This window comes from Tinamus guttatus, unplaced genomic scaffold (genome assembly GCF_059628265.1).
Source record: "Tinamus guttatus ecotype Peru unplaced genomic scaffold, ASM5962826v1 Tinamus_guttatus_pri_ptg000731l, whole genome shotgun sequence".
Classification (NCBI taxonomy): domain Eukaryota; kingdom Metazoa; phylum Chordata; class Aves; order Tinamiformes; family Tinamidae; genus Tinamus; species Tinamus guttatus.
In genome coordinates, this window is record NW_028289265.1 from 1 (window position 1) to 26,062 (window position 26,062).

A 26,062-nucleotide genomic window follows, 5' to 3' on the forward strand; every position below is an offset into this window, starting at 1 on the left:
GGCGCGGCGCCGCGGGCGCTGCCGGGACATGGAGTCCAGGGGTCCTCCCCCGGACTCCCCCCACCTCCTGCGGACCCCGCCCACACCTGTCAGGCCACGCCCACACCTGCTAGGCCACGCCCACACCGGCGGACCCCGCCCTCACCTGGCGGCCCCTCCGCCCCGCGGATTGGTCGCTCTCCCTCCCGCCCCGCCCCCCAGAGCGGTGCCCCCGCCCCTGCGGGGGCGGGGCGTGCGGCCGGCCGCCTCCCGTGGTGCCGCGCGCGCGCGCGCGGGCGGGGCGGTTGCCCGGGTGACGCGGGTGCCCCGGGCGCGGTACGGTGGCCGCGGCGGGCGGGACGGGACGGGACGGGCTGGGACGGGGCGGCCATGGGCGAGCGCGGCGGGGCCGGCGCGGGCGGCGGGCGGCGGCGCCGCGGGGCTGCGGCCCCCCGGGCCCCCCCCGGTAACGAGCAGGGCGGCGGCGGCGACGAGCCGGGCCCCGGCGGCGGCCACGACAGCGGCGGCGACAGCGGCGGCGACTTCAGGTAACGGGCGGCGGCGGGGAGCGGAGCGGAGCGGCCTCCTCCTCGGCGGGGCCGCCCCCGGGACCGGGCCGCGCGGAGCGCCCCCGCCCGGGCGCGCGCCGGTTCCCCGTGCGCTCCCGGTGCCCCCCGGCTGCCGCCCGCAGGTGCCACAAGGTGCAGGAGTCTCTGCTGAGCTCGGCCAGCGGCTACAGCAACTACCGCGGGGTGCTCAACTGGTGCGTGGTCATGCTGGTGAGTGCCGCGCGGGGACACCGGCAGCGCCGCGCGCCCGCCAGGACCGCACCGGGACCCCGGCACAGATACCGGGGGCCGCGGGCACGTAGCGGGAGCGGCAGGGCCCCCCGCACACACACCGGGTCCCGTGGGGTCCCCCGGGTGCCTGTCCCCTGCCCTGTCCCCGGCGCCGCTGGCCGCGGGCCCAGGCGAGGCTGATCCCCGGGGCGCGTTTAACTCGATTAGCGGGTGAAAGCGGCGCACGCGGCCGCGGGGACACGTGCGCGGCCGCCCGGGTCGCCCTCGGCGGCGCCGCCGTGACCCTTGTCCCGCGTCGTGGCGCCGTGACGCAAGCGGCTCCCGGGAAGGGGGGCCGCCGGGTTCCCCGGAGCGGCCGCTCCCGCCCCGTCCCTGCGGCTCCCAGTGACTCCTGCTTCTCCTCCCCGCAGGTCTTGAGCAACGCGCGGCTCTTCCTGGAAAACCTCATCAAGTGAGTGCCGGCGTTCCCGGCGGGAGAAGGGCCGAGGCCGCAGCGCACCGGTCTGCGGCACCGCTCGCGCCGGCTCCCTCTCCCCGCAGGTACGGCATCCTGGTGGACCCCATCCAGGTGGTCTCGCTGTTCCTCAAGGATCCCTACAGCTGGCCCGCGCCGTGCCTCGTCATCGGTGAGCGTCCCCGGGGGCCCCGGCGCAGCCCCGCGCGGCCGCCGGCGCCCCTGACGCCCCGTGCGTTGCAGCGGCCAACGTGTTCACCGTGGCGGCCCTGTCCCTGGAGCGGCGGCTGGCAGCGGTGAGTGCCCGCGGCCACCGCGGCGCGCGCGCGGCGCAGCCCGGCGCACGCTCACGCGCCGCTCCGCAGGGCTCGCTGTCCGAGCGCGCGGGCGCCGCGCTGCACGCCGCCAACCTGCTCGCCGTGCTCTGCTTCCCGGCCGCCGTGGTGCTCACCGTGCCCTCCGTGACGCCAGGTGAGCGCCCGCTGCGGCGCCGCGCGCCCGCCCCGCCGCCCGCCCCGCTCACCCGCGCCCTCTGCCGCAGTGGGCGCCGTCTTCGCGCTCTCCATCTACACCATCACCTTCCTCAAGCTCTTCTCCTTCCGAGACGTCAACAAGTGGTGCCGGGAGAGGAGGGCGGCCAAGGGCTCCGACGGCCCCGCTGCAGGTACCGGTCCGGCCGCCACGCGGGGGGCTGGCGCCGCCGGTACCGCCGCGCGTTGCACCCGCTCCCCGCTCCTCTTGCAGCTGCGGCGACCCGGAGCGCCAACGGCGACGTGGCGCCGAGCGGCGTCACCTACCCGGCCAACCTCACGTACCGCAGTAAGTGCCGCGCGGGCGGGCGGCGGGCGCCCCGCGCGCCCCGCGCCCGGCCTCAGCGCCGTCCCCGCAGATCTCTACTACTTCTTGCTGGCGCCCACGCTGTGCTACGAGCTCAACTTCCCGCGCTCGCCGCGCGTCCGCAAGCGCTTCCTGCTGCGGCGCCTCTTCGAGATGGTGAGTGCCGCGCTGGAGCGCCGCGCGCCAGGAAACGTCCCTGGTGCCGCTCACACCTCCCCCTGGCCTCTCTCCCCCAGCTCTTCTTCATGCAGCTGCTCGTGGGGCTCATCCAGCAGGTGTGTGGGGTGCGGGACGGCACCGACCCCTCTCTGTGGGACCATGATGGGGGCTGAGGCTGATCCGGTGCTGGGGGCACCGGCTCCCGCGGCCTTTTCCCTTGCAGTGGATGGTGCCCACGATCCAGAACTCCATGAAGCCGTTCCGGGTGAGGCTCTGGCCTCCGGCCACGCTGCCCCTCTGCGGGCCGGGCCCCCATCGCGGGTGCATGGGTGACGGGAGCGGTTCCCTTGCAGGACATGGACTATTCCCGCATCATCGAGCGGCTCCTCAAGCTGGCGGTGGGTCCCGGCTCCGCCGCGGTGGCCTCGGTGCTGCCCGGGGGCGCTGGGGGGACCCCAGGCTCCTCACGGCCCCGGCCTCCCTCCAGGTCCCCAACCACCTCATCTGGCTCATCTTCTTCTACTGGTTCTTCCACTCCTGCCTCAACGTGGTGGCCGAAGTGATGCAGTTTGGTGACCGCGAGTTCTATAGGGACTGGTGGTGAGCGCTGCCCTCGCGTCCCTCCAAGGACAGCCCTGTCCCCGAGCGGGGCCAGGGGGGCCGAGCGCGAGCCCCGCAGTGTCCCCACGGCGGGGACCCCGGGCGAGTCACCGTCCTCCTTGCGCAGGAACTCGGAGTCGGTGACCTACTTCTGGCAGAACTGGAACATCCCTGTGCACAAGTGGTGCCTCAGGTACGCAGGGGACCACGGGGGACAACGGGGACTGTTGGGGACCGCGCTGAGCCCTGGCCCCTCTTCAGGCACTTCTACAAGCCCATGCTGAAGCGTGGGGCCAGCAAGTGGACGGCGCAGACGGCCGTGTTCCTGGCGTCCGCCTTTTTCCACGAGGTTGGTGCTCCCTCCCGCCGCGGAGCCCGGGGTGGCCGTGCCGTGGGGCGCCGCGTCCCCACTGGCGCCATGTCCCCGCTGACACCGTGTCCCCACAGTACCTGGTGAGCGTCCCCCTCAGGATGTTCCGGCTCTGGGCGTTCATGGGGATGGCAGCTCAGGTGAGCGGCCATGCAGGGACAGGGGTGATGGCAGCCACGGAGGCTGCAGCGCAGGAGGGGTCTCTGCTTCGCTGCCCGTCACCCAGCCTCGGGCCTGCGCTGCCCCCTTCTCCCCCCCTGCAGATCCCGCTCGCCTGGTTCGTCTCCAAGTTCCTGCGGGGCAACTACGGCAACGCGGCCGTGTGGATCTCGCTCATCATCGGGCAGCCCATCGCCGTGCTCATGTACGTGCACGACTACTACGTGCTCAACTACGAGGGCAGCCCGTGAACGGGCCCCTCCGGCGCGGGGCCGCCGCGGCGCCATCATGGTGCCGCTGCGGCGCCGCCGCCTCTCCTCCGTCCAGAGGCGCCGCGGGCGCTGCTGTTTTTGTGAATTGAATGTCGGATCAATGCAATAGCCCCCGCGGGGGCATCCCCTGCTCTGGCCCGTGCCGTCCCGGGGCCCCGTGGTCCTGTCCCGGTGCGGCCCGGCCACCGGCGAGCGGGGAGCAGCGGGCGCGGGAGCCGCGTCCCGACGTGGCCGCCCGCGCCCCGGAGCCTCCCGTCCCGCAGGCACTTTACAGAGCAGCCTCGACCTCATCCCGCTCCGGCCCGCGGCCCTCCCGGCGGCTCCCGGTGCAGCCTCCGCTGCAGCCGCCCTCTCCTCGCCGCGGGCGGCCGGGCCCCGCTGCTGCTCCAGTCCCGCTCTGCCACTTTTTAACCTTTCCAGACTCTTTATCTGTCAAATACGGAGTGATTAAAGTGTCTTTTTCCACACGTGGCCCCTGTCGTCTTCCTGCTCCGCCGTCTTCCTCGCCTGCCTCTGCCCCACGCCACCCCCGGGTGCCTCCGAGTGCCGCTTCCAGGGCGGTTGTGACACCCTGGCGCAAGACCCGCTGGCACCGGTGATGACTCGGGCGCTGCTTCCGACCCTGCCCTGTGTTGTCACCCTCCCTGGGGCGGCGGCCCCTCCACGTCCCCGCACGGTGCCGTCTCTGAGCCAGGAAACAGCACCCGGGAAGGGAGGGCCAAGCTCCCAGCCCAAGAACGAGCAGTGGCGCCTGCTGTCCTGTTAGGGACATAGAAAATAAACTTTATTCTCCATTTCTTTAGATTTCTACACTGTAGTTGCATCGCTAACCATGATCCTCGTGAGGAGGAGGCAGCTCGCGCCTCGCCCCGGCACAGACACAAGGGAGCGGCGCCGCGCGCCGGAGCCGCAGCGCGCGGCGCGGGGACTGCACAGAGAAAAAAAAGGAACCTACGCGATCGCTCTTGGTTTTCAGACTCGACAGAAATAAAAATAAAATTCCAGAGCGCCCCCCGGTGCTGCCCGCGGCGGGGCGGCCGGGAGGGCGGAAGGCAGCGGCGGCCGCGGGCGGCGGCGCTCAGGGCTGCACGCCGGTGGCGGCGGGCACCGGCGAGCCCAGCGCGTTCGGGGACGAGATGACGGGCGACACGGCGAGGCTGCCCAGGGGCTGCGCCGCGGCCAGCGAGGTAATACCTGGCACGGAGAGAGGCGGGAGCGCGTGAGCGGCCTCCGCGGAGGCGTCCGGGGCGGCCCGCGCGCCGGCACCCACCTGCCAACATACTGGAGGAGCTGACGGGCGGGTTGGCGGCCGCGAGGCCGGCCGCGGTGCCCACGCGTGCCGGGTCTTTTGCGATGGGATCTGCAGGGCGGAGGCGATGGCACTGGCATCAGCGCCGGGAGCCGCGGTCCCTCCGCTCGGGATCAGCCCCCGCCACCACGGGGCCGGGAGCGGGGAGCGCGCGGGGACGTACAGAAGTAGGGGTGCTCCATGGCGTCGCGGGCGGTGAGGCGGGTCTGGTGGTCGTAGCGCAGCAGCTTGTCGAGGAAGTCGAGCGCCTCCGTGCTCACGAGGTGCTGGTTCTCGCTGTGCACGAAGCGCTCCCACCGCTTCCGCGAGTGCCTGTGAGGAGCAGGAGCAGGAGGAGGAGGAGGGCGGCGTGAGCGCCCGGGTGGCCCCGCGGCCGCGCGCGCTCCCAGCCGCCCACCCACCTGCCGAGGATGTCGTTGAAGCGGGGGTCCAGCTCGATGTTGTACTTGTCGATGTAGTCGTAGAGGTCCTCGGTGCCCAGCACCTTCGCGATGCGCACGAGCTGCGGCAAGGGAGGCCACGACACCCGTGAGCGTGGGGGCGCAGCCACAGGGACACAGCGAGGCCACCGGGAAACACAGCAGCTCCGGAGTCACAGCTCCGATATCCCCCAGTGAGGAGTGGTGCGACTCCCCGGACCTTCCCCTCCCCGATTAACCACGGCCCCACATGGGGCACGAAGGAGGCAGAGGGGGGCCCCGCGGAGGGTGGTGAGTGCCAGCGCCCTGCGGTGCCGCCGCGGTGCCCACCTGGTCGTAGTTGTCGTGGCCGTGGAAGAAGGGCTCTTTCCGGAAGATCATGCTGGCCAGCATGCAGCCCAGGCTCCACATGTCCAGGCTGTAGTCGTACATCTGCAAGGGCCAAGCGAGGCGGCGGGGGGCGCGGGCGGTCGCGGGCGCGCGGGAGCGAGCGCGCCGCGCGCTGCCCTCCTACCTGGTAGTCGACCAAGAGCTCGGGGCCCTTGAAGTAGCGCGAGGCCACGCGCACGTTGTACTCCTGCCCGGGGTGGTAGAACTCGGCCAGGCCCCAGTCGATGAGGCGCAGCTGCGGGGACGGCGCGGCTGTCAGGGGCAGCGTCGCGGGCGCTGCCACGCGCGCTCGGCCCGGCGCATCCTGCCACTCGGGTGGCCCGCGCGGGGTGACCCGCAGCTCGGCGGGGACTGCAGGGGACCCTGCTGTGCTCGTTAGCGGCGAGTGACGCCAGAGTGGGGACGGTCCCCGCGGAGCCTCGCGGTGACGGCACCGCTGAGCGCTCTCTAACTGTGCTCTGCAGCCGCCCTGCAGAAACCGCCTCCTCCCCGGGGCTCCATCCTCCTCTGGAGCCCCCTGCACTGCCCTTGGGAGCCTCCCGGGATTTCCACGTTCATTTAGGGAAAGGAAAGGTTTGCTGGGCTCCGTGTCCAGCCGGGAGCGGCGCCGCTCAGGCCCGATGCCACACAGACCCCAAAGGGCACCCAGGGCTCCATCCTCCCCCCAGCACCGACGGGGTTCAGCGCCCGCTCCCCTGGGAGGCTCCTTTTGAAGCCCCTTTATTGCGGGCCCAGGTGGCCGGTTGTTCAGCGGCGCTGGCAGGAAGCTCCCGCTCCCTTTACGAGCCCTGCTGGCTGGCAAGCAGCTGGCAAATAAACGGGTTTACGGGGCGCAGCTGCGCCGTTTATGGGCACCTGGGTTTCCAGCTGCAGGCCCGACAGCGCCGGGGCCCAGCGCTTTACTCCCCGAGGCACAAGGCGAAGGCAGCGCGGCTGGTGCCGTGGGGCCTCCCCTACCTTCCTGTGCTCGTGGTCGATCATGACGTTGTGGGGCTTGACGTCGCGGTGCATGACGCCCATGCTGTGGCAGTAGTCGAGCGCCTGGGGACAGCACGGAGCCGTTACGGAGCCTCCTTGCGCGGGAGGACACGGCAGCCTCCGGGCTCTCCCGCGTGCGGAGGTGCCCAGGTAACACCCAGCCCGCGCCCACGGCCGGGTATCGCTCCAGGAAGGAGCCCCACGCTCGCGGCCTCCCCTTCCGCGCCGGCCTCCCCGGAGGAGGATGGTGAGGATGTGCCCGGCGCCGCTCACCTTGAGGATCTCGTACATGTAGAAGCGGATGTCGAAGTCGGAGAGGGTCTGGTACAGTTGCTGCAAGAGTGAACACACGTGGTGGGAGCGGGGAGCAGGGCTGGGGGCTCCCGGTGCCGCCGCCGTCCCGGGGAGGCACCATGCACACAGGCAGCCTCATGGAGGCCAGCACAGGCCTGGAGACAACAGCTCTGCGCCCAGTTTGTATCCCAACTGTCACCCACCTCTCCTGCCACCCAGCCCAGGCCTGGGGACATTAGACTCAACTAGTCCCAGGGTTCAATCCCCCTTGACGCGCTGCCAACAAGGCCCTCTGGCACACAGTGCCTGGCGTGGGCACCGGAGAGCCCCTGGCACCAAGTCCCAGGGAGAGCGCCGGGCCGCAGCCAACCGCTGCGGCACGGGGACACGGGCTGCTCCGGAGCGCCGGGAAGGGCAGCACAGGGACACGGGCTGCTCCAGAGCACAGGGAAGGGCAGCACAGGGCCACGGGCTGCTCCGGAGCGCCGGGAAGGGCGGCGCAGGGCCACGGGCTGCTCCGGAGCGCCGGGAAGGGCGGCGCAGGGCCACGGGCTGCTCCGGAGCACCGGGAAGGGCAGCACAGGGACACGGGCTGCTCCAGAGCACAGGGAAGAGCGGCACAGGGACACGGGCTGCTCCGGAGCGCCGGGAAGGGCAGCACAGGGACACGGGCTGCTCCGGAGCGCCGGGAAGGGCGGCGCAGGGACACGGGCTACTCCGGAGCGCCGGGAAGGGCGGCGCAGGGACACGGGCTGCTCCGGAGCACGGGGAAGAGCGGCACAGGGCCACGGGCTGCTCCGGAGCGCCGGGAAGGGCGGCACAGGGACACGGGCTGCTCCGGAGCGCTGGGAAGGGCGGCGCAGGGACACGGGCTGCTCCGGAGCTGCGCCACGTGCTGGGAGAGCTGCCTGGAGCTCCGCACAGCCGCTCACCTTGAAGTCTGTGTTGTTGACGTGCTCGAAGACCAGCGCCGGGGTGCGGGACTGCGGGTGGAACAGAGAGGTTTGGGGTTGGCGAGCGCCCGGGGTGGCATCGCCCCAGGCTGCGCGCCGGCTCGGGGGCTCCGCAGCGTTTTGGCTGTGCTCTGCCCACCCTCCTCTTCCTCTTCCCCCTTGTCCTCCTCGTGGAGCGGATGCCGGGGGCTCTGAAATGCCGCGTGTGGGACACGGGAGCCCTCTGCCCCCAGCCCCTCTGGCCAGAGTTGGCATGAGCACTTGAAACGCCCTGGAAGCTCCCACTTGGCTGCTCCCAGATCTCTGCCTTGGTGGCCAAAAGGCCTTTCCAAGTGCTCCAGAGGAGCAGGAACAACCTGGCCATCCCGCTTGAGACACCCCGTCTGGTTAGAAACCCGTTGAGCCGGGAGATACCCCATTTCCGTGCAGATAACGGGAACAAAACCCGCCTTGGGATACGAGCCACGAGAGCAGCAAGTGCCGTAAAGAAAACGGTGCACTGGGAACGTCGCCCACGAGGCAGGTTTTTAGCACGGAGATGTTTTTGCTTGGAGCAGCAGGGACGCACGAGCTGGGAGGTGAAGGGCGACGCATTTGGGAGGAGGCCCCAGGCCCTTTTCCCTTGCTCTTTTCCCAGCCGGAGACGCTGGCACTGGAGCGGTTCTTTTTTTAGGCACGAGATAAGGAGCCGGGAATGCGGAGTCCTCCGCCCACGCTGCCAGGGCAGCCACAAACAGCTCCTTTTCGTGCCCGTTAGTGCCAGCAGCGCCTTGCGGCGGGGCAGCCGGGCCGGCCTCGGTGCCAGGCAGGTGCCAAGCGTGCCAATCCCGTGCCGGTGACACCGGGGAGCTGTCCTTACCACGGGGTCCTTCACAATGTCCAGCAGGCTGATGATATTGGGGCCGCCTCGGAGGTTCTCCAGGATCTTGATCTCCCGCTTGATCTTCTTCTTTTTCACAGGCTACAAAGCAGGGGGAAGCGGGTTAACACCAGGCAGGACCCTCCCGACCCCCGCAGGGGCTGTTTGCACCGAGGGGAACCGGCCCAGGAGCACGCGGGGGCGGAGGACACTGTGATGAGCAGGCGGGTTCTCTGCGCTCAAGGGCAGGGCACGATGCAGCCAGCGTGCCCTGGTCCCCGGCCAGCGCTGCGGCAGAGCGCAGGGAACGCACTCCGAAACGCAGCCCGGTCCCCCGCGGAGAGCAGCACGCGGTGACCTTGCAGCCTAACAGCTCCGCGTTCCCCGGGACGGAGCGCGCTGCCTGCGGGAGGCCCTTGGGAGATTCCGGGACACCAGGAGAGCTCTGAGCGTCAAGGAGTCAGTTCAGCCTCCCGAAGCACCAGGTTGGGGTGAAATCCTGGAAACGGCTGAGCGAGACAAGCGCGATTCGATACAACAAGAGCTCCAGCAAGGAAGCGCGTTCCGGAGCGCCGCCGTTTTCCTTCCTCGCTCGGGGAGGCTGAAGCTGATCTCAGCCTCCTCCTCCTCCCTCTGAACAGAGGTCCCCGAGGTCCCTCCTGCCTCTCCATGGCCAAGCTAAACCACGCTGGGACCTTTGCACGGACATGCAGGGCTTCCGGGCTCACAAACTGCCCCAAACTCCTCTCAGCTTCTGTCTCCGTCCGGCTCATTCCCCAGTCGGCTCCTTCCCCATCCCTGTGCTCTAGCAAGGACAATACTCCTAGGGCTGTGCTCGTGTTTTGTAACTCGTGCACCTTGCACGCTGAGGTTGGACACATTTCAGTGACGCACGGAAATGAGCTGGTTGCCAAAAGATCCCAAACAGGGTGCAGGGCCACAACGAGAGACCAGGGGAGCACCGGGGCCATCCACGAGCACTCCAGGAGCTCGAGGGAACCCTCTCCTGCTCTTCCCGGGATGTGAGATGTCCCTGTGCTCGTGCTCAGGGCAGGCAGGAGCCACAAGGTAGCCTGAGAGACCAGGCGTGCAAGGACCTGCCCTTGAGGGACACTGGCCTGACGGTCTGGGACAGATCCCAGCTCACCACTCCCTCCTCGGGCAGGGAGCTGCGCTCCAGGAATCCAGCGCAGAGGTTCCGAGCTTGGATCACAAAGAGGCTCCTTTGCCCAGTGGGGAGATGAAGGCCTGCAGGAGGCCCAAAGAAGGGCTCTTCCCCAGAGCGCCAGGAGCCCATGGCACCACGGAGCTGCAGCGGCCTGGGGCAGCACCCGGCGAAGAACAACACCCACTGAGGAGCAACACCCAGGAAGATCAACATCCAGGAAGGACCAACACCCGGCAAGGAGCAGCATCTAGTGAGGAGTAACACTCAGTGAGGGGCAACACCTAGCGAGGAGCAACACCTGGCAAGGAACAACACCCAGTGAGGCACAACACCTAGCGAGGGGCAACACTCAGTGAGGAGCAACACCCAGCACGGGCGCTGCAGCAGCGCTGGGTGAGCAGGATGGGGATGGAGGGCCCTGCGTTTCGGTACGAGGCCGACCGCATTTCTCCCTCCCGCCTCCCTGGGACGGACGTGACGGCCTTGTCCCGCTTCCCTGATCCCGGCTTCGCGTGGAGCAGGAGGGAAGTCGGAGGGCTGAAACATTTTACTCGGGCATCTCTGGGCTGAGATCATCCAAAACCGGCTGCAAAGGCAGCAGGGAGCAGGTCAAGGAGAAGGAGGGGGAGAAACGGAGCAGGGGCCGAGGAGCAACGTGGCGCATGGGGCATCACGCACCCACCTTGAGGATTTTCACCACCACTTTCTCGTTGTTGGTGATGTTGATGGCTTCGAAGACCTCGCTGTACTTGCCGCGGCCGAGTTTCCGCACGAGCTGGTAGTCATCCTGGTTGCTGTGTGGGGAACACGGGGGAGAGGGCAGCAAGTGAGGAGAGTGTGCCGCTGGGAACGCCGTGCTGCTCCCACCCCGGAGCCGCGGGCAGCTCCGAGGGGCCAGGGAGCTGCCCTCGGCAGCTAGTGAGCAAGGACAAGGAGCAGCACCCGGCAAGCGGGCGCTCCAGCGGGAAGGAGGGCGCCACGGTCCCTGGGGAGGGGACCAGTGTCCGCGCCAGGAAAACAGGCCCGCCTGGATGTCGGGTTCCCCAGCCTCACCTCCTCAGGGAGACCCCAAAGAAGACCCCCGAGGAGCTTCACCTTGGGCCTTCCCAACCCCTCTGCCACCTGGCACCGGTCCCGATCACCCTGTGCTGCCCACGAGCCCCAGTGCAAAACGGCGCCATGGCTGAGCACAGGCGGCTGCCGGCCAACACCGTCCTCAGCGGGGTGTCAGCAGCCCTGCCCCCGGCGGGGTGACACGACCCGGGGTTTCTGCAGGGCTCGCAGCCTCCACACCCCTCGTTCAGCCCCTGGGCGGGCAGGGCAGAGCGGGTGGCAATTCCCTCCTGCCCGGCAGCAGCAGGGACAAGCAGGGCCCTGTCACCCACACGTGGTCCCCCGCGGTGTGTCACAGGCCGGGCCGTACCCCCACTCCACGACGTGCGACTCGTAGTCCCAGTACTCGCGGGGCCTCTGGGTGTTGACGTCGGCGTAGACCCTGGCGCGGCTGGGCACGGGCCCCGACATGCTGCCTCGGCGCCCTGCGGACACGAGCGCGCGTCAGCCGGGCACACGGCGTCCCCCGGCCCGGCCCGCGGGGACACGGGGAGGGCGGCTCTGCCCAGAGCCAGCGGCCGGGAGCAGGGCTGAGCGGGGAAACACCTGGAAAGCAGGGGCTGCACCGGGGAACACCCCGCGCGGTGAAAGGGGCCAGCGCCCGCCGTTGTCCCCGCGCGCCCTGGGGACGCGGGGGTGGCCCTGGACGGCAGCCGGGCGCAGGGGGAGGCACCTGGGTTAGCAGGACGGGCTGCTCCCGCGGCGCTGGCGACTCGGGACACTGGAGCGGCCGGCGGGGGCGGGCGCCGGGGGCGCCTCCCTCATCTGCTCCTGCGTCGGGGCGCCGGGCCCGGCCGCGCGGCCTCCGGCCTCCGCCGCCGCGCGGCCTCCCACGCGGGCCTGGGGACGCGGGCGGCCGAGCCCGTCAGCCTGGCCCGCCGCGGGGGTGTTCTGAGCCTGAAGAGCTGGGGACGAGACAGAAAATAAAGAAGGAAGGAAGGGAAAAGCCCTGCGTGCTCTGCACCCACCCCAGTTTTGTTCCTCGCCGCCATGGGAGCATCCCGGGGCTGCTCCAACCTCCTGCCCTTCCCGCCCTCAACCTGCCACCCGCAGGGAACGCGCAGGGGGACGTGTTTGGCCAGGCCCAGGGGACAAGCTGCTCCAGGATCCCCTGCTCCAGGTCGGGGCATTCCCTTTTCCCAGCAGGAAGGGCTCTGGGCCTCATCGCTCACTTTGGGGCTGCGGGAGGCCTTGGTGGCACTCAGGGACCACGGAGGCAGCGGGGGACGGTGGCACTGGGAGGACGGCGGCACTGGCGGGAATTCCGGGCACGCGGGCCAGGCCTCGATGCCGCCCCCACAACCTGGGGCAGCTCCAACAACCTGACGGCCTCCGAGGAGGAGGGAAGCGGCTGCGGCGGGAGGGCAGCGAGGGGGTGACAAGGACAAAAGCGCCAGAAGGGGCTTGTTAACAACCACCGCCCGAGCCCAAACCTCCGCGACGGAGGCAACGCAGCCCACGGGGGTCTCCCTCATCCCGGCTCCTCCAAGGGGCCTGTGACACCTCCTGCTGCCTCCTGTCCCCTGCTACAACCCCCTTCTGCCCAACCGCTGCAAACACAGCCGCTCCACGGCACGCCCGAGCATGTCACAGCCGCATGTGCACACACCTGGACATGTCACACCGACACACACCTGTGCATGTTACACCAACACACACCTGTGCATGTTACACCCACACCTGCACCCACACACACGTACACCCGTGCACATCACACCCGCACCTGCATACACCGGTGTGTGTCATACTCACACCTGGACCTGCACACCCACAACCATACACACGCGCACCCGTACACACCTGTGCATGTCACACCTGGACCTGCACACACACGGCCATGTCACACCCGCATATACCTGTGCATGCCACATCCACACACACCCAGGCACACTCACACCTGCACACAGCTGTGCACGTCACACTCACATCCACACCTGCACACCCACAATCATGCACACCCACACACACCTGTGCCCGCTCACACCTGGACCTGCACACCCACAGCCACGCACACACCAGGCACCCTCACCCTTGTACACCCACAGCCGCACACCCTCGCAGCCTGCACACACCTGGGCGCGCTCACACCCGCACACCCACACCCTACACACGCCCTGGCAGTCACACCCGCACAGCCACAGCCCTGCAAACACCCAGGCACACCCGCAGCCCTTCACACCCCTGAGCACGCTGACACCCCGCTGCTCCTGCACACCCTGCGGGCTCACAGCCTTGTCTGCGTGTCCCCCGCGCGCCCCACTGTCACAGCCCCGCTCACACGCGGACACTCGCTCCCCCGGGCCCTCGTGCACACTCACACTCACCCGCTCCCTCCAGCTCACGCCCGGAGCTCACATCCCTGCGGTAGCCAACAGGCGCACTCACGAGCTCCCTCGGTGGCCAACAGTCACAGCTACACGCACTCACCTGGCCAAGGCACACCCGCACTCACCCGCGCACCCTCACACACACCAGCACTCATGCACACCCGCACTGATGCACAGCTGCACTCGCGTGGTTGACTCACACACACATCTGCACTCACACACACTCGCACTCGACAGGCTCACTCACGCACACCCGCACTCACGCACACCCGTACTGCCCGGCTGACCCACACTCACACACGTCTGCACTCGCGCACACAAAGCACCAACGCACACTCACACTTGCCTGGCTGACTCACACACACACTCACACTCGGTTGGCTGACCCACACCCCCACTCTCCTGGTTGACCCCCGCACTCACACACACTCACACTCTTGACGCACACTCGCATCCTTACACACACACACACCTTCCGCCTGACCTGCACACCCCTCACTCTTAGCAACACCCTCACACCGCACAGCCAGCGTCCCCTGCTCACACCCACACTCAGCCTGTGCTCACTCACACTCACTCGTCCACTCACACTGACACCCACCTGCTCACCCTGCACTCGCACCTGCACTCACACTCACCATCGCTCACACCCGCACACTCACCATCACTCATGCCTCACTCACACTCACCTCACACTCACTCACATCTGGGTCCCACTCACAGTCACTCAGTCCCCTCACTCACACCATCGCTCACACTCACTCACACCCCGCTCACACTTCGCTCACATCTGCCTCGCTCACATTTACATTCACCATCCCTCACATCTCGCTCACACCCACCCCGCTCACACTCACTTGCTCACACTCACTCACTACTCACCTTGCTCACACTTGCCTCGCACTTGCCTTGCTCACACTCACTCACACTCACTCGCTCACGACTCGCCTTGCTCACACTCACACTCGCACCCACCATCACTCACGCCTTGCTCACACTCACCATCACTCACACTCCTCTTGCTCACACTCACCATCACACTCCCACTCACCTTGCTCACACTCACACCATCACTCACACCTTGCTCACACCATCATTTGCGCCTCACTCACACCCGCCTCGCTCACACTCGCGTTCACCATCACTCACGCCTCGCTCACACTCACTCACACTCCCCTCCACCATCCCTCACCCTGCATCACTTGTTCACACACCCTGGCTCCATCTCATCACTCGCACCCCTCACTCACCCCCCACTCACACTCCCCTCACCTCTCTCACTCACACTCACCCCCTAGGTCCTCACTCACCCTCCCCCGCACTCACCCCCATTCACTCCCTCACCCGCCCACTTACACCCCCACTCACCACCAACACTCACCCTCCCACCGCCCTCACTCACACTCAGCCCCTCACTCACACCCACCCCCCCACACTCACACCCCCTTCACACTCACTCCTCCCATCCTTCACTCACACTCACCCCTCCCCCACTCACACTCACTCCTCCCCTCCCCCACTCACACTCATCCCTCCCCCCCCCCCCGCGCTCCCTCCTCCCCCTCCCCTCCCCCCCAGCCCCGTCCGCGCTCCCTCCCCCGCGCCCCCCCCGCCGGTGCCGGTGCCGGTGCCGGTGCCGGTGCCGGTGCCGCCCTACCTGGCGGCGCGGCCCGGCGCTCAGGGGAGGGCGCTGCCGCTCCCCTCGGCGGGGGTGACAAGATGGCGGCGGCTCCCGGCGGCGGCGCCGTGCGGCGGGAGGGCCCGCGCCGCGCCCCGCCGGGCCGCCAGGGGGCGCGCGCGCCGCCGCCGCCGGGAGCAGCGAGACGCGCCGCGAGCGCGGCGGGAGCGCCCCGCGCGCCGGCCGCTCTGGCCCGCCGGGCGCACAGTGCGCGCGCATGCGCGCGGCGGGCCGCGGGAGCGCCCGCTGGTGACCCCGGCGCCGCCGCCGCTGCCGGGGGCCCCCGGTGACCCCCGGTGTCCCCTAGTGCAGCCAGTGACCCCCAGTGACCCCGGTGCCGCCGGTGACCCCGGTGTCCCCCAGTGACCCCAGTGCTGCCAGTGACCGACTGTGCTACCTGTCACCCCCGTGCTACCGTTGATCCCCAGCGCTGCCAGTGTCCCCTAATGTCCCAGTGCTGCCGTTCCTGTCCCCATGGCCCCTTCCTCATCCCTGGGCCCCTGTCTGCTTCCCTACGTCCCTGTGCCCCATCCATGTCCCATGGCCCTGTCCCCATGACCACACTCCTCTTCCCCCATGTCTCCACCCCCAGGCCACCATCCCTGTCGCTGTGGCCCCTTTTCCCTCCCCATGTCCCCTTCCTTGGGCCCCCACCTCAGTGGCCACGGTCCCCACCCCGTGTCCCCTGAGCCGGTGTCCCTGTGCTCCCACCCTGTCCCGTGTCCCCCCACATCCCTGTCCCTGCCCTCCGCAATGGGGCTGTGTCCATGGGGGTCCCATGGCTCAGGGCTGCACTGTGCCCCCCCCGGGAGCTGCCCTGGACTGACCCCCCCCCACAGCAGGGGCACCCCCAAAACCCCAGCATGGGGACCCCCAACACTGACCCTCCCCACACTGCATGGGGACCCCCCCAGCACTGACCCCCTCTCCTGCACAGAGACCCCCCCTCACTGACCGCCCCATTTCACAGGGTCTCCCTGCACTGACCCCCCCTCACTGCATAGAGACCCCCCCCCAGCCCTGCCCCCCCGACATGGCGCCCCATCCTTCCCCTCCATCCCTGGGCTCCAGCCTGGGGGCCGAGGGGCTCCCAGAGCCCCTGCCGTGGGGCAGAGCCGCCCCCCCCCGTGCCGGAGGGGGGGTCCAGGTGCGGGCCCCCCCATGCCGGGGCCGGAGGTGCCCCATAAAGGCGCTTTGTGCTGGCGGCCTCGGTGCCAGGGCCGGGCCGGGCCGCAGCTGGGCCCCCCCGCGCCCCCCTGCAACCGGAGCCGGCGCTGCCCCCACGGCCCCTTTCATGGCGCCGCCAACAAGGGCGCATTGAGCGGCCCCGCACAAAGGGGCCCTTGTGGGGACACCGCCGGGGGGGACACGGCGGGGGGGCCACCTGGGTGCTGGGGATGGGCCCCGCGGCCGGGCCTGGCCGTCCCGCACAGCCCCCGGCGCTGTGTGCGGAGGGGGGTCCCGCAGGCACCTGGGGGCTGCGCGGTCCCTGCAGGGCCCTGCTGCTCCCTGCATGGATGCGAGGAGTCGCTGCGGGTCCCTGCGTGGGGACCGGGGGCACCTGCGTGGGTGCAGGTGGCCCCTGCCTGGTCACTATATGGTCACTGGGGGTTCCTGCATGGTCACTGGTGGCCCCTGCATGGTCACTGGGGGTCCCTACATTGGCGCAGGTGGCCCCTACATGGCCACCGGTGGCCCCTACATGGTCACTTGAGGTCCGTACATGGTCACTGGTGGTCCCTACATGGATGCAGGTGGCCCCTGCGTGGTCACTGGTGGCCCCTGCATGGCCACTGGGAGTTCCTGAGTAGGCACTGGAGGTCCCTGCATGATCCCTGCAGGTTCCTACGTGGTCACCAGGCCACCAACCTGCATGGTGCAGGTTGTCCCTGCATGAGCAGTGGAGGCCCTGCGTGGTCACTAGGGGTCCCTATGTGGTCACTGGGGGTCCCTGCTGGTCCCTCCATGGTCACTTGAGGTCCCTGCATGTGGAGGCTTGTTCAAAGACAATAGTACCTTGTTAGCAGATAGTTAACCACAAGGGTGTCAGTCTTTGCAGCAGATGGGGGACAGAGCCGAGAAAGACGAGGACTGAGGAACACCTCCCCCTGCCTCGTGTGCGACGTGTCTTGCCAGAAGAAAAGAAACAAAGCCAGACAACCGCGCAGGTGGCCAGATGCTGATTGGTTGTGCGCTTTGCAACACTTGTGTTAAGAAAGTATAAAAAGAAGTCGGTTTGGAAATAAAGTTGTCTCACTCTGCACCCCAGACTGAGTCCGTTTCTTCACAAGGTGCAACAAATGGCGCCCAACGTGGGGCTCGAAGACTAGCTGTCTCTCCGGTTGCACCGCCCAGCTGAACTCCCGGGAATCACGCTGAAAGGAAGCGTAAGGATCAAGCTGAAAGGAAGCTTACTTTGTGTGCACACTAAAAGCCTCTTGAAAGGAAAGAGGTAAGCGGCTGGGAACTATGGGTTCATACCTAATGAAGGAACAAAAGGACGATTTAGAAGCTTCTCCTAAAAACTTGAAACCGCAAAGAAAAAAATTAGGTGAAGAAGAGCTGCAAAAGGTTCTTGCATGGGCTTCTAAAGACGATCCTTCGGTGAATAGTAAGAATGTTTTTAATCTGGAAAGATGGGACCAAATTGGGGTCCGACTGTGGGATAGTGCCACGCGCGGTGATAAGGCTGCTGCTAACCTGTTGCCACAATGGCGAGTTGTACTCGAAATATTGAAATCTCATAGTGGGTTGCAGTCGAACATAAATGACGGGATCGGGGCCCCTGCCATCCCCTCCGCGCCTCCTTTACCTCAATCGTGTCCTGATGAGAATCAGAAAAGAAAACGTGCTGCAAAAGCCTTTGCGGTACTGCCACCTGATGAACAGGACGATGATCCTTTTGGTCCGGGTCCTATTGACCCTGGAAAGGAGCCAGACCTATACCCCCCGGATCCTCACGATAAATGGGCCTCAGTAAAACGAGGAGCAAAACAGGCGGGGGATGTGGGCATGCTGAAAGCCTTTCCCGTTATCTGTGCACCAGACCAGAATCCGCGTTGGGAAGGTTTGTCGTATAATCTTATTAAGGACGTGCGACGTACGGTGACAGATCATGGCCTTGGCGCACCATATACCACCCACCTTATACAATCTCTTTGTGATTCTTCGGTTTTTACTCCCCATGATTTTAAAACTTTGTTTCGCCTCATTATGACTGATATGCAATACACGATGTGGGAATCGAAAATGAGAGAGCTTGCTCGAGCTCAGGGGGAGGAAAACCAGCGGCTGTCGAAAAAAGGTCCTTTACGGGCTGTTACTGTGGACGTGCTAATGGGGGAGGGCGATCACAGTGCTACAACAGCACAAGCAGAAATCCCCCCTGAGGGCTTGCAACAAGTTAAGGCACTTGCTCTCCGCGCCCTTAAGGCCGTTCCGGAGAGTGGTAAACAAAGACAACCTTTTGTTAGCATAAGACAAGATGCGAATGAGCCATATATGAAGTTTTTGGATCGGCTTAATGAGGCTCTGGAGAAACAAATTGATAATGAACAAGCACGAAGCTACATTTTTAAGCAACTAGCAGTTGAGAATGCTAACCCTGATTGCCAGAGAGTTTTGCGGCCACTAAAGGATCCTACTATTGATGACATGCTAAAAGCATGTATTAATGTCGGTACCAAACAGTATGAATATTCACTGATGGCCGAAACATTTGCAACAATGTCTATGAAAAGGCCATGTTTTGCTTGTGGCCAATTTGGGCATATTCGTAAATACTGTCCGAAAACACAAGCAAACAAAGGAGCGCCTGGACTATGTCCGCGCTGCCACAAAGGACAACACTATGCTAATCAGTGTCGATCAAAATTTGATAAGGAAGGTCGACCGCTAGCCCCTTCGGGAAACTTCAAGCGGAGCGCGGCAAGGGGTCGCGCCATGACGGCAAATCACCCCTCGGAGTGGCTCCCACCGGGAAGCAGCCGCCGCTTGTGCGCCAGCACAAGCGGCAGCGCCGGGGTGGACCTGGCCACCACAATAGAAGTGCTAATTACTGATACATCAGTTGTGCTAATTCCAACTGGTGTCCACGGCCCCCTGGGGCGAGGAATGGCAGCACTATTGATTGGGCGATTTTCAACAACGAGACAAGGGCTGTTTGTGTTACCTGCAGTTATCAACGCAGATTTCATAGGAGAAATTAAGATAATGGTATGGACTCCGATACCACCCTGTACTGTGCCAATGGGAAGATATGGACGATATATTGATTGCTGCAGAGCAAAAGGAAACAGCAGAAGAGGCTCTGCATCAGATTACGCGAGCAGCATCAGCTGCAGGATTAAGAATTGCGGAAGATAAAGTACAGGAAAGTCCGCCTTGGCGATATTTAGGATGGAGAATTTCTGATCATCAAATTCGACCACAATCATTGACCCTAAAGACAGACATAAGGACTTTGAATGATCTTCAAAAACTTTTGGGAACTATTAATTGGATCCGTCCCTCCTTAGGAATTTCCACAGAAGAATTACATCCTCTATTTAAGCTCTTAGAAGGAGACACGAGTTTGACATCCTCAAGAAAGCTCACTCCTCCCGCGCGAGCTGCGCTTGGTAAAGTTGTGGACAAATTAACCACTCAGACTGTTCACAGACGAAAGCAGAATTATCCTGTCAGTCTTTTTGTTTTTTATTCTAGCTTCCAACCTTATGGCCTATTAGCACAATGGATACCACAGGACGCATGTCCATTAATAATCTTAGAGTGGGTGTTTCTGCCTCATAATTTTGGCAAAACTGTCACCACCGCTATTGATATGATTGCAATGGTTATTCAAAAAGGAAGAGAGCGTTTGATGTTTCTAGATGGCACAGAGCCTAATATTATTTATTTACCACTTGATACAAAACAATTAACCTTTTTGACTCACCAGTCTTTTGTTTTTCAGTGTGCCTTGGCAGATTATCCAGGACAGATAAGTATTCACTTTCCAGGACATAAAATCATACAGTCTTTCAACTCTCTTTCTCTATTACCTCTTTGCCATTTGAGCCTTACGCCAATACCTGATGCTCTTACAGTATTTACTGACGGCTCGGGTAGGACAGGTCGTGCAGTTGTAGTCTGGAGAAATGATGAAGGGCATTGGGAGAGCGACATACATGTTGTCACAGGTTCACCGCAAATAGTGGAATTATCTGCAGTCGTCCGCGTCTTTACGCGATGGCCCTCTGCAGTTAACATTATAACAGACTCTGCCTATGTTGCAGGATTAGTCTCTAGGTTAGAACATTCGTTTTTAAAAGAGGTTTCAAACGAGACCCTCTTTGCGCTTCTTTGGAAGCTTAGATGGCTATTAAACAGAAGGATTTATCCGTACTTTATCCAACATGTACGCTCGCACACCTCACTGCCTGGACCTATTAGCGAAGGTAATGCTCAAGCAGACAGCCTTGCAGGAGCTGTAGTTCTGCCAGATCGCTTTGCACAAGCACGTTTGTCGCATGACTTTTATCACCAAAATGCAAAAGCGTTACGGAGGTCGTTCCAGTTGACTCAGGAACAAGCTAGACAAATCATACAGTCATGCCCAGACTGCCAGCGCATTTTACCAGTACCATCCATCGGTGTAAACCCTCGCGGTCTTTCTGTGCTTGAAATTTGGCAATCAGATGTAACGCATATCCCTGAATTTGGCAGATTTAAATATGTACATGTTTCTGTTGATACCTTCTCATCCTGTATCTATGCTTCTGTACATACAGGTGAGAAGGCCAAGGACGTATGTCGACACTTTATTATGGCCTTTGCAATATTGGGAGTGCCAAAAACTATAAAAACTGACAATGGTCCAGCCTATATAGCGCAAAAAACACAAATATTCTTTCAACAATGGGGAATCCAACACATCACAGGTATCCCCCATTCACCCACAGGCCAAGCTATTATCGAGCGCACACATGGCACCCTTAAAAATATGTTACAAAAACAAAAAAGGGGGAGTGTAGGCTTATCCCCACAGGAACGCATAGCGAAAGCTTGCTATGTGTTGAATTTTTTAAATCGCTGGACAGAAGAGGGCCCCCCTATATACCAACATTTTGATTCACAGAGACAACACAAAGTTCAGGATAAAGCCCAGGTTATCATCAAAAACCCACAGACAAATCAGTGGGAAGGGCCTTTTTCTTTAATAACCTGGGGTAGAGGATATGCTTGTGTTTCTACAGGCTCAGGGCCAAGATGGGTACCTGCTCGATGGATTAAGCCTTTTTTAACACAGTCATCACCATCATCCACACCACCGTGACATCATCCACACAGCAGTGGATGCTGTCCCAAGCTAAAACCTACATATGGGTAATTCTGGCCAATCAAATTTGACAGGACATGTTATACTATCTAGTCCAGTAAATCCGTTTGTAACCTGTCTAGTAGGACAGCCTGTTGATGTTTGGCATATTTCGTTTATTGTTAGTGTGCCTGCTTTGTTTCTTGTTATGTGTTTAAGGATAGATCATTTAATTAAGTCATGGCTGTTCAAACAAAAACAAATAAAGAAGGGTGAGATGTGGAGGCTTGTTCAAAGACAATAGTACCTTGTTAGCAGATAGTTAACCACAAGGGTGTCAGTCTTTGCAGCAGATGGGGGACAGAGCCGAGAAAGACGAGGACTGAGGAACACCTCCCCCTGCCTCGTGTGCGACGTGTCTTGCCAGAAGAAAAGAAACAAAGCCAGACAACCGCGCAGGTGGCCAGATGCTGATTGGTTGTGCGCTTTGCAACACTTGTGTTAAGAAAGTATAAAAAGAAGTCGGTTTGGAAATAAAGTTGTCTCACTCTGCACCCCAGACTGAGTCCGTTTCTTCACAAGGTGCAACACCTGCATGGACGGCAGTGGCTCCTGCACGGATGCAGGGGGTTCCTGTGTAGGCACTGGGGGTCCCTGTGTGGTCACTGCAGGTTGCTGCATGGTCACTGGAGGTGACCATGGTGCTCCCTGCAGGGACACAGATGCTCCCACGCAGATGCTGGTCCCTGTGTGGTCCCTGGTGCTCCTGCAGGGACAGTGGTGACCCCTGCACCAATGGTGGCAGCTGGGGCTGCCCCACCTGGCCCAGTGGCACCACAGCAGAGAGGGTGGCCAGTCCATGTCCCCTTGTCCCGCACTGCAGCGGGTGGCTCTGCGGGTGGCAGTGCAGGCGGCAATGCAGGTAGCAGTGTGGTGGCAGTACTGGTAGCAGTGCAGTGGCAGTGCGGGTGTCCCTGTCCTGCAGCAGTGCAGGTGGCAGTACGGGTAGCAGTGCGGTGGCAGTGCGGTGGCAGTGCCGGCGTTCCCATCCCGCAGCAGTGCAGTGGCAGTGCAGTGGCCGTGCAGTGGCAGTGCCAATGTCCCCGTCCCACAGCAGTGCGGTGGCAGTGCGGTGGCAGTGCGGTGTCCCCGTCCTGCAGCAGTGCAGGTGGCAGTGCGGTGGCAGTGCCAATGTCCCCGTCCCACAGCAGTGCAGTGGCAGTGCAGTGGCCGTGCAGTGGCAGTGCCCATGTCCCCATCCCACAGCAGTGCGGTGGCAGTGCGGTGGCAGTGCGGTGTCCCCGTCCTGCAGCAGTGCAGGTGGCAGTGCGGTGGCAGTGCCAATGTCCCCGTCCCACAGCAGTGCGGTGGCAGTGCGGTGGCAGTGCGGTGTCCCTGTCCTGCAGCAGTGCAGCGCAGCGCCGCAGTGCCGCGGTGCCGCCGCGGATTGGCCGGGCCCGCAGCCACTTGGCTCCTCCCCAGGGCCCTGCGGTTATAACGGCCCCGGGCGCTGCCGGCGCAGGTGGCTCCGGCAGCGCCGCGTCCCCATCGAGACCCCCCGCGTCCCCGCCGAGACCCCCGCGCCGCGGCCGCCGCGATGCTGCGCAGGTGAGTGCGGCCGGAGCCCGGGCACGGCCGGACCCCCGGGCAGGATGGGACCCCCGGGTGCCTGTCCAGACCCCCCCCATTGCACGTCCAGACCCCCCCATTGCATGTCCAGGCCCCTCGGTGCAAGCCCGAGCCCCCTGGTGCAAGAGTTACCCCCCACCAGTGCAGGACCATCCCCCCCCGCAGCCCCCCGTGCAGGACCAGCCCCCCCAGTGCATGTTTACGTGCCCCCATGCAAGGCCAGGTCCCCCCCCGCTGCAGCCCCAGCCCCACTGCTCCCTGGGGGCCGCTGCGGCGGTGCCAGGGGCTGCGGCGCCGGGCCGGGTCCCCGCTGTCCCCAGCGCTCCGTGTGCTCCGCAGGGCCCTGGCGCTCGCTGTGCTGCTGCTGGCTGCGGTGGCAGCCCACGGTAAGGGGACGGGGGGGACGGTGGCGACGGGGAGCCCCGCCAGGCTCCTCCGTGGGGCTGCGGTCCCGGCCGCCGGCACCAGCCCCTTGTGTCCCCGCAGAGCCCGTGAGCACCCCCGATGCCACCTCTGCAGAGGGACAGACACAAGGTTGGGGACGGGGATGGGGACAGGGATGGGGACAGGGGAGGAGATGGGAATGGGACTGGGTTGGATATGGGGATGGAGACAGGGATGGGGCCAGGTAGGAGGATGAGGATGGGGATGGGGCGTGGATGGGAACGGGGACAGGGATGGGACATGGATGTGGATGAGGATGGAAATGGTGACAGGGATGGGGACGGGGGCAGGGGCAGGGAGGAGATAGCCATGGGCATAAGGATGGGCATGGGGATGAGGACGGGGATGGGCACGGGGACAGGGCTGATGATGGCAGTGGGGACAGGGACAGGGACGGGGACAGGCCTGTGTCCCCAGGGCGGGCGCTCACCCCCATCTCTTGCAGAACCCGTGAGCCCGGCCAAGCTGGAGGCCTCCGGAGAGAGTGAGTGGGGCCGCGGGGGGACATGAGGGGACACGGCGGGGGATGCAGGGGACCCCCCAACCCGCAATGGGGGCGTCCCGGCCCCCCGACACCCTCTGCTCCCGCAGGCGACCTCAGCACCGCGGCGCAGCGCCCGGGCAAAGGTAGGGGCTGTCCCCGTGCGCGGCCCTGTCCCCGTGCGTGGCCCTGTCCCCATGCACGGCGCTGTCCCCATGCACGGCGCTGTCCCCGTGCGCGGCCCTGTCCCTGTGCATGGGCTGTTTCATGCCGAGCACCCCTGCGTGTGTGCACGGCCTTGCACGCACCTCCCCCATGAGCACAGCCCTGTGTGACACCCCTGTGACCGCAGCCCCGTGTGACACTCCTGGGAGCACAACAGCCCTGTGTGCATCCCCATGCGTGCAGCCCCAATGCATGCACCCCCATGCACTCCCTCCAGCGCGTGCACCTCCATGCACACACCCCCATGCATGCATGCATCCCCATGCACTCCCTTCAGCGCATACATCCCCATGCACGCACCCCCAATGCATTCACCCATGCATTCCCTCCAGTGCGTGCACCCCATGCACATACCCCCATGCATGCATGCACCCCATGCATGCACCGCAATGATTTTGCTCCAGTCCATGCATCCCCACGCAGGCACCCCAATGCAGGCACCCCCACGCAGGCACCCCCATGCATGCACCCCATACATGCACGCACCCCCATGCACGCGCCCCCATGCAGGTCTCACGGCCGGGCTGGCGGGCGCCGCGGGCGGCAGCGACTCGTCCAGCCTGGACGCGCTCGGCAGCAGCAGCAGCTCCCTGGACGCCGAGGCCCTGGGCGCCGCCGCGCGCACCGGTAGGTGCGGGGGGCCGGGGGGGGGCCCTGCCCGGTGCCCCCACCCACGTGCTGCCCCCGCAGGCCCCGGCGCCGACAGCCCCGGGCACTCGGAGGAGTCGCAGGAGGGTGAGGGCCCCGCTCGGCCTCTGGGAGGGGGCTGGGGGTCCCGTTGGTTGCAGGGGGACATGGATCCTGCTAGCTGGGGGGGGCAGTAGTTTTGGGGGGGGTCATTTCCTGGGGGGGTCCCGTTGGCTGGGGGGCATTAGCTTGGAGGGGGCTCATTATCTGGGGGGGGGCTGTTAGATGGAGGGGTCCCATTGCCTGGGGGGCCCATTGGTGGGGGCTCCCACTGCCAGGGAGGGAGAATTGGTGGGGGGCACTGGGGGGGCATTGGTGGGGGGACCCCATTGGCTGGGGGGTCCCATTAGCTGGAGGGGGGGGCAATACCTGGAGGGTCCCATTAGCTTTGGGGGGGCCACTACGAGGGGGCATTACCTGGGAGGGGGGACATCGGCTGCAGGTGCCCAGGGCCCCGGTCGCCCCGTTAGCTGGGGGGGGGTCCCCGTTTTCGGCGGGGGTGGGGGGCTGTGTCCCTGCCCCCCCCACGGCCCCTGCTCGTCCCTAGGGGCCGAGCGCGACCTGGACTCGGAGGAGGCCCTGGGCTCCCAAGGTGAGCGCGGGGGGGGGGAGCGGGGGGGCCCTGCCGGAGCCGCTCCTGACCCCGTCGCTGCTCCCGCAGGGATCTGAGGCCTCGGAGCCCCCGGAACCGCCGCACCCCCCCGCCCCCCCGGCGGAGCCCCCAGTGCCGGGGCTGGAGCGGGCCGGACCCCTCCGCCGGGGGGGCCCTGCGCCCCCCGCTCCCCCCAATAAAGGTGCCTGCAGCAGCCGCCGCCTCCGCAGTGTCCCCTCCGGTGTCCCCTCCGGTGTCCCCTCCGGTGTCCCCGCCGGTGCCGCGGGCGGGCGCGGGCCTGGGGGACACAGTCCCGTCTTGCGGACGGGGGTGTCGCAGCATGGGGCTGCCGCCGCGCTCCGGCCTCTGCGTTCCGGCCTCCGCATTCTCGCCTTCCCAATCCGGTCTCCACGTTCCGGCCTCCGGCCTTCCCTGCGGGGGCTCTTCCATCTCCCGAGTGCCCAGAGCGTTTGCCCCTCGGCAGCCCCGTGGTTCCTGCTGCCCCATCCCGGCTCCAGCCGGGAAGGCAGAGCCGCTCGCGTCGGGCCATCGTGGTGCCTGGGCACGGGGCGAGTGCAGAGTCCCAGG

General features: G+C 65.2%; 2 protein-coding genes and 1 long non-coding RNA gene across 3 annotated transcripts; 2 read left to right on the forward strand and 1 right to left on the reverse strand.

Annotated features, from left to right (window-relative positions):
• Positions 1-456: 456 nt before the first annotated feature.
• DGAT1 (diacylglycerol O-acyltransferase 1) lies at positions 457-3,609 on the forward strand (the record flags this gene model as incomplete). Its single annotated transcript, XM_088537122.1, has 17 exons — positions 457-527; positions 671-758; positions 1,190-1,230; positions 1,320-1,405; positions 1,477-1,529; positions 1,599-1,704; positions 1,775-1,885; positions 1,978-2,052; positions 2,123-2,226; positions 2,307-2,345; positions 2,453-2,494; positions 2,583-2,627; positions 2,717-2,829; positions 2,957-3,022; positions 3,091-3,178; positions 3,277-3,339; positions 3,463-3,609. Coding segments are annotated over 17 exons (1,338 nt in total), but the record flags the coding sequence as incomplete, so codon positions are not given.
• A 1,443-nt stretch (positions 3,610-5,052) lies between these two features.
• Positions 5,053-11,526, reverse strand: LOC104570518 (casein kinase II subunit alpha). Its single transcript, XM_088537106.1, has 10 exons — positions 11,424-11,526; positions 10,683-10,794; positions 8,833-8,934; positions 7,953-8,003; positions 7,000-7,059; positions 6,706-6,789; positions 5,873-5,983; positions 5,689-5,790; positions 5,341-5,441; positions 5,053-5,251 (listed from the first exon to the last, which is right to left on the reverse strand). The coding sequence occupies exons 1-10, from the start codon at positions 11,522-11,524 to the stop codon at positions 5,053-5,055; spliced, it is 1,023 nt and encodes a 340-aa protein (XP_088393232.1). The 5' UTR covers positions 11,525-11,526.
• A 13,346-nt stretch (positions 11,527-24,872) lies between these two features.
• LOC148591698 (uncharacterized) lies at positions 24,873-25,640 on the forward strand. Its single transcript, XR_015914040.1, has 3 exons — positions 24,873-24,930; positions 25,430-25,474; positions 25,544-25,640. It is a non-coding gene; the product is annotated as an uncharacterized LOC148591698 (long non-coding RNA).
• Positions 25,641-26,062: the final 422 nt, after the last annotated feature.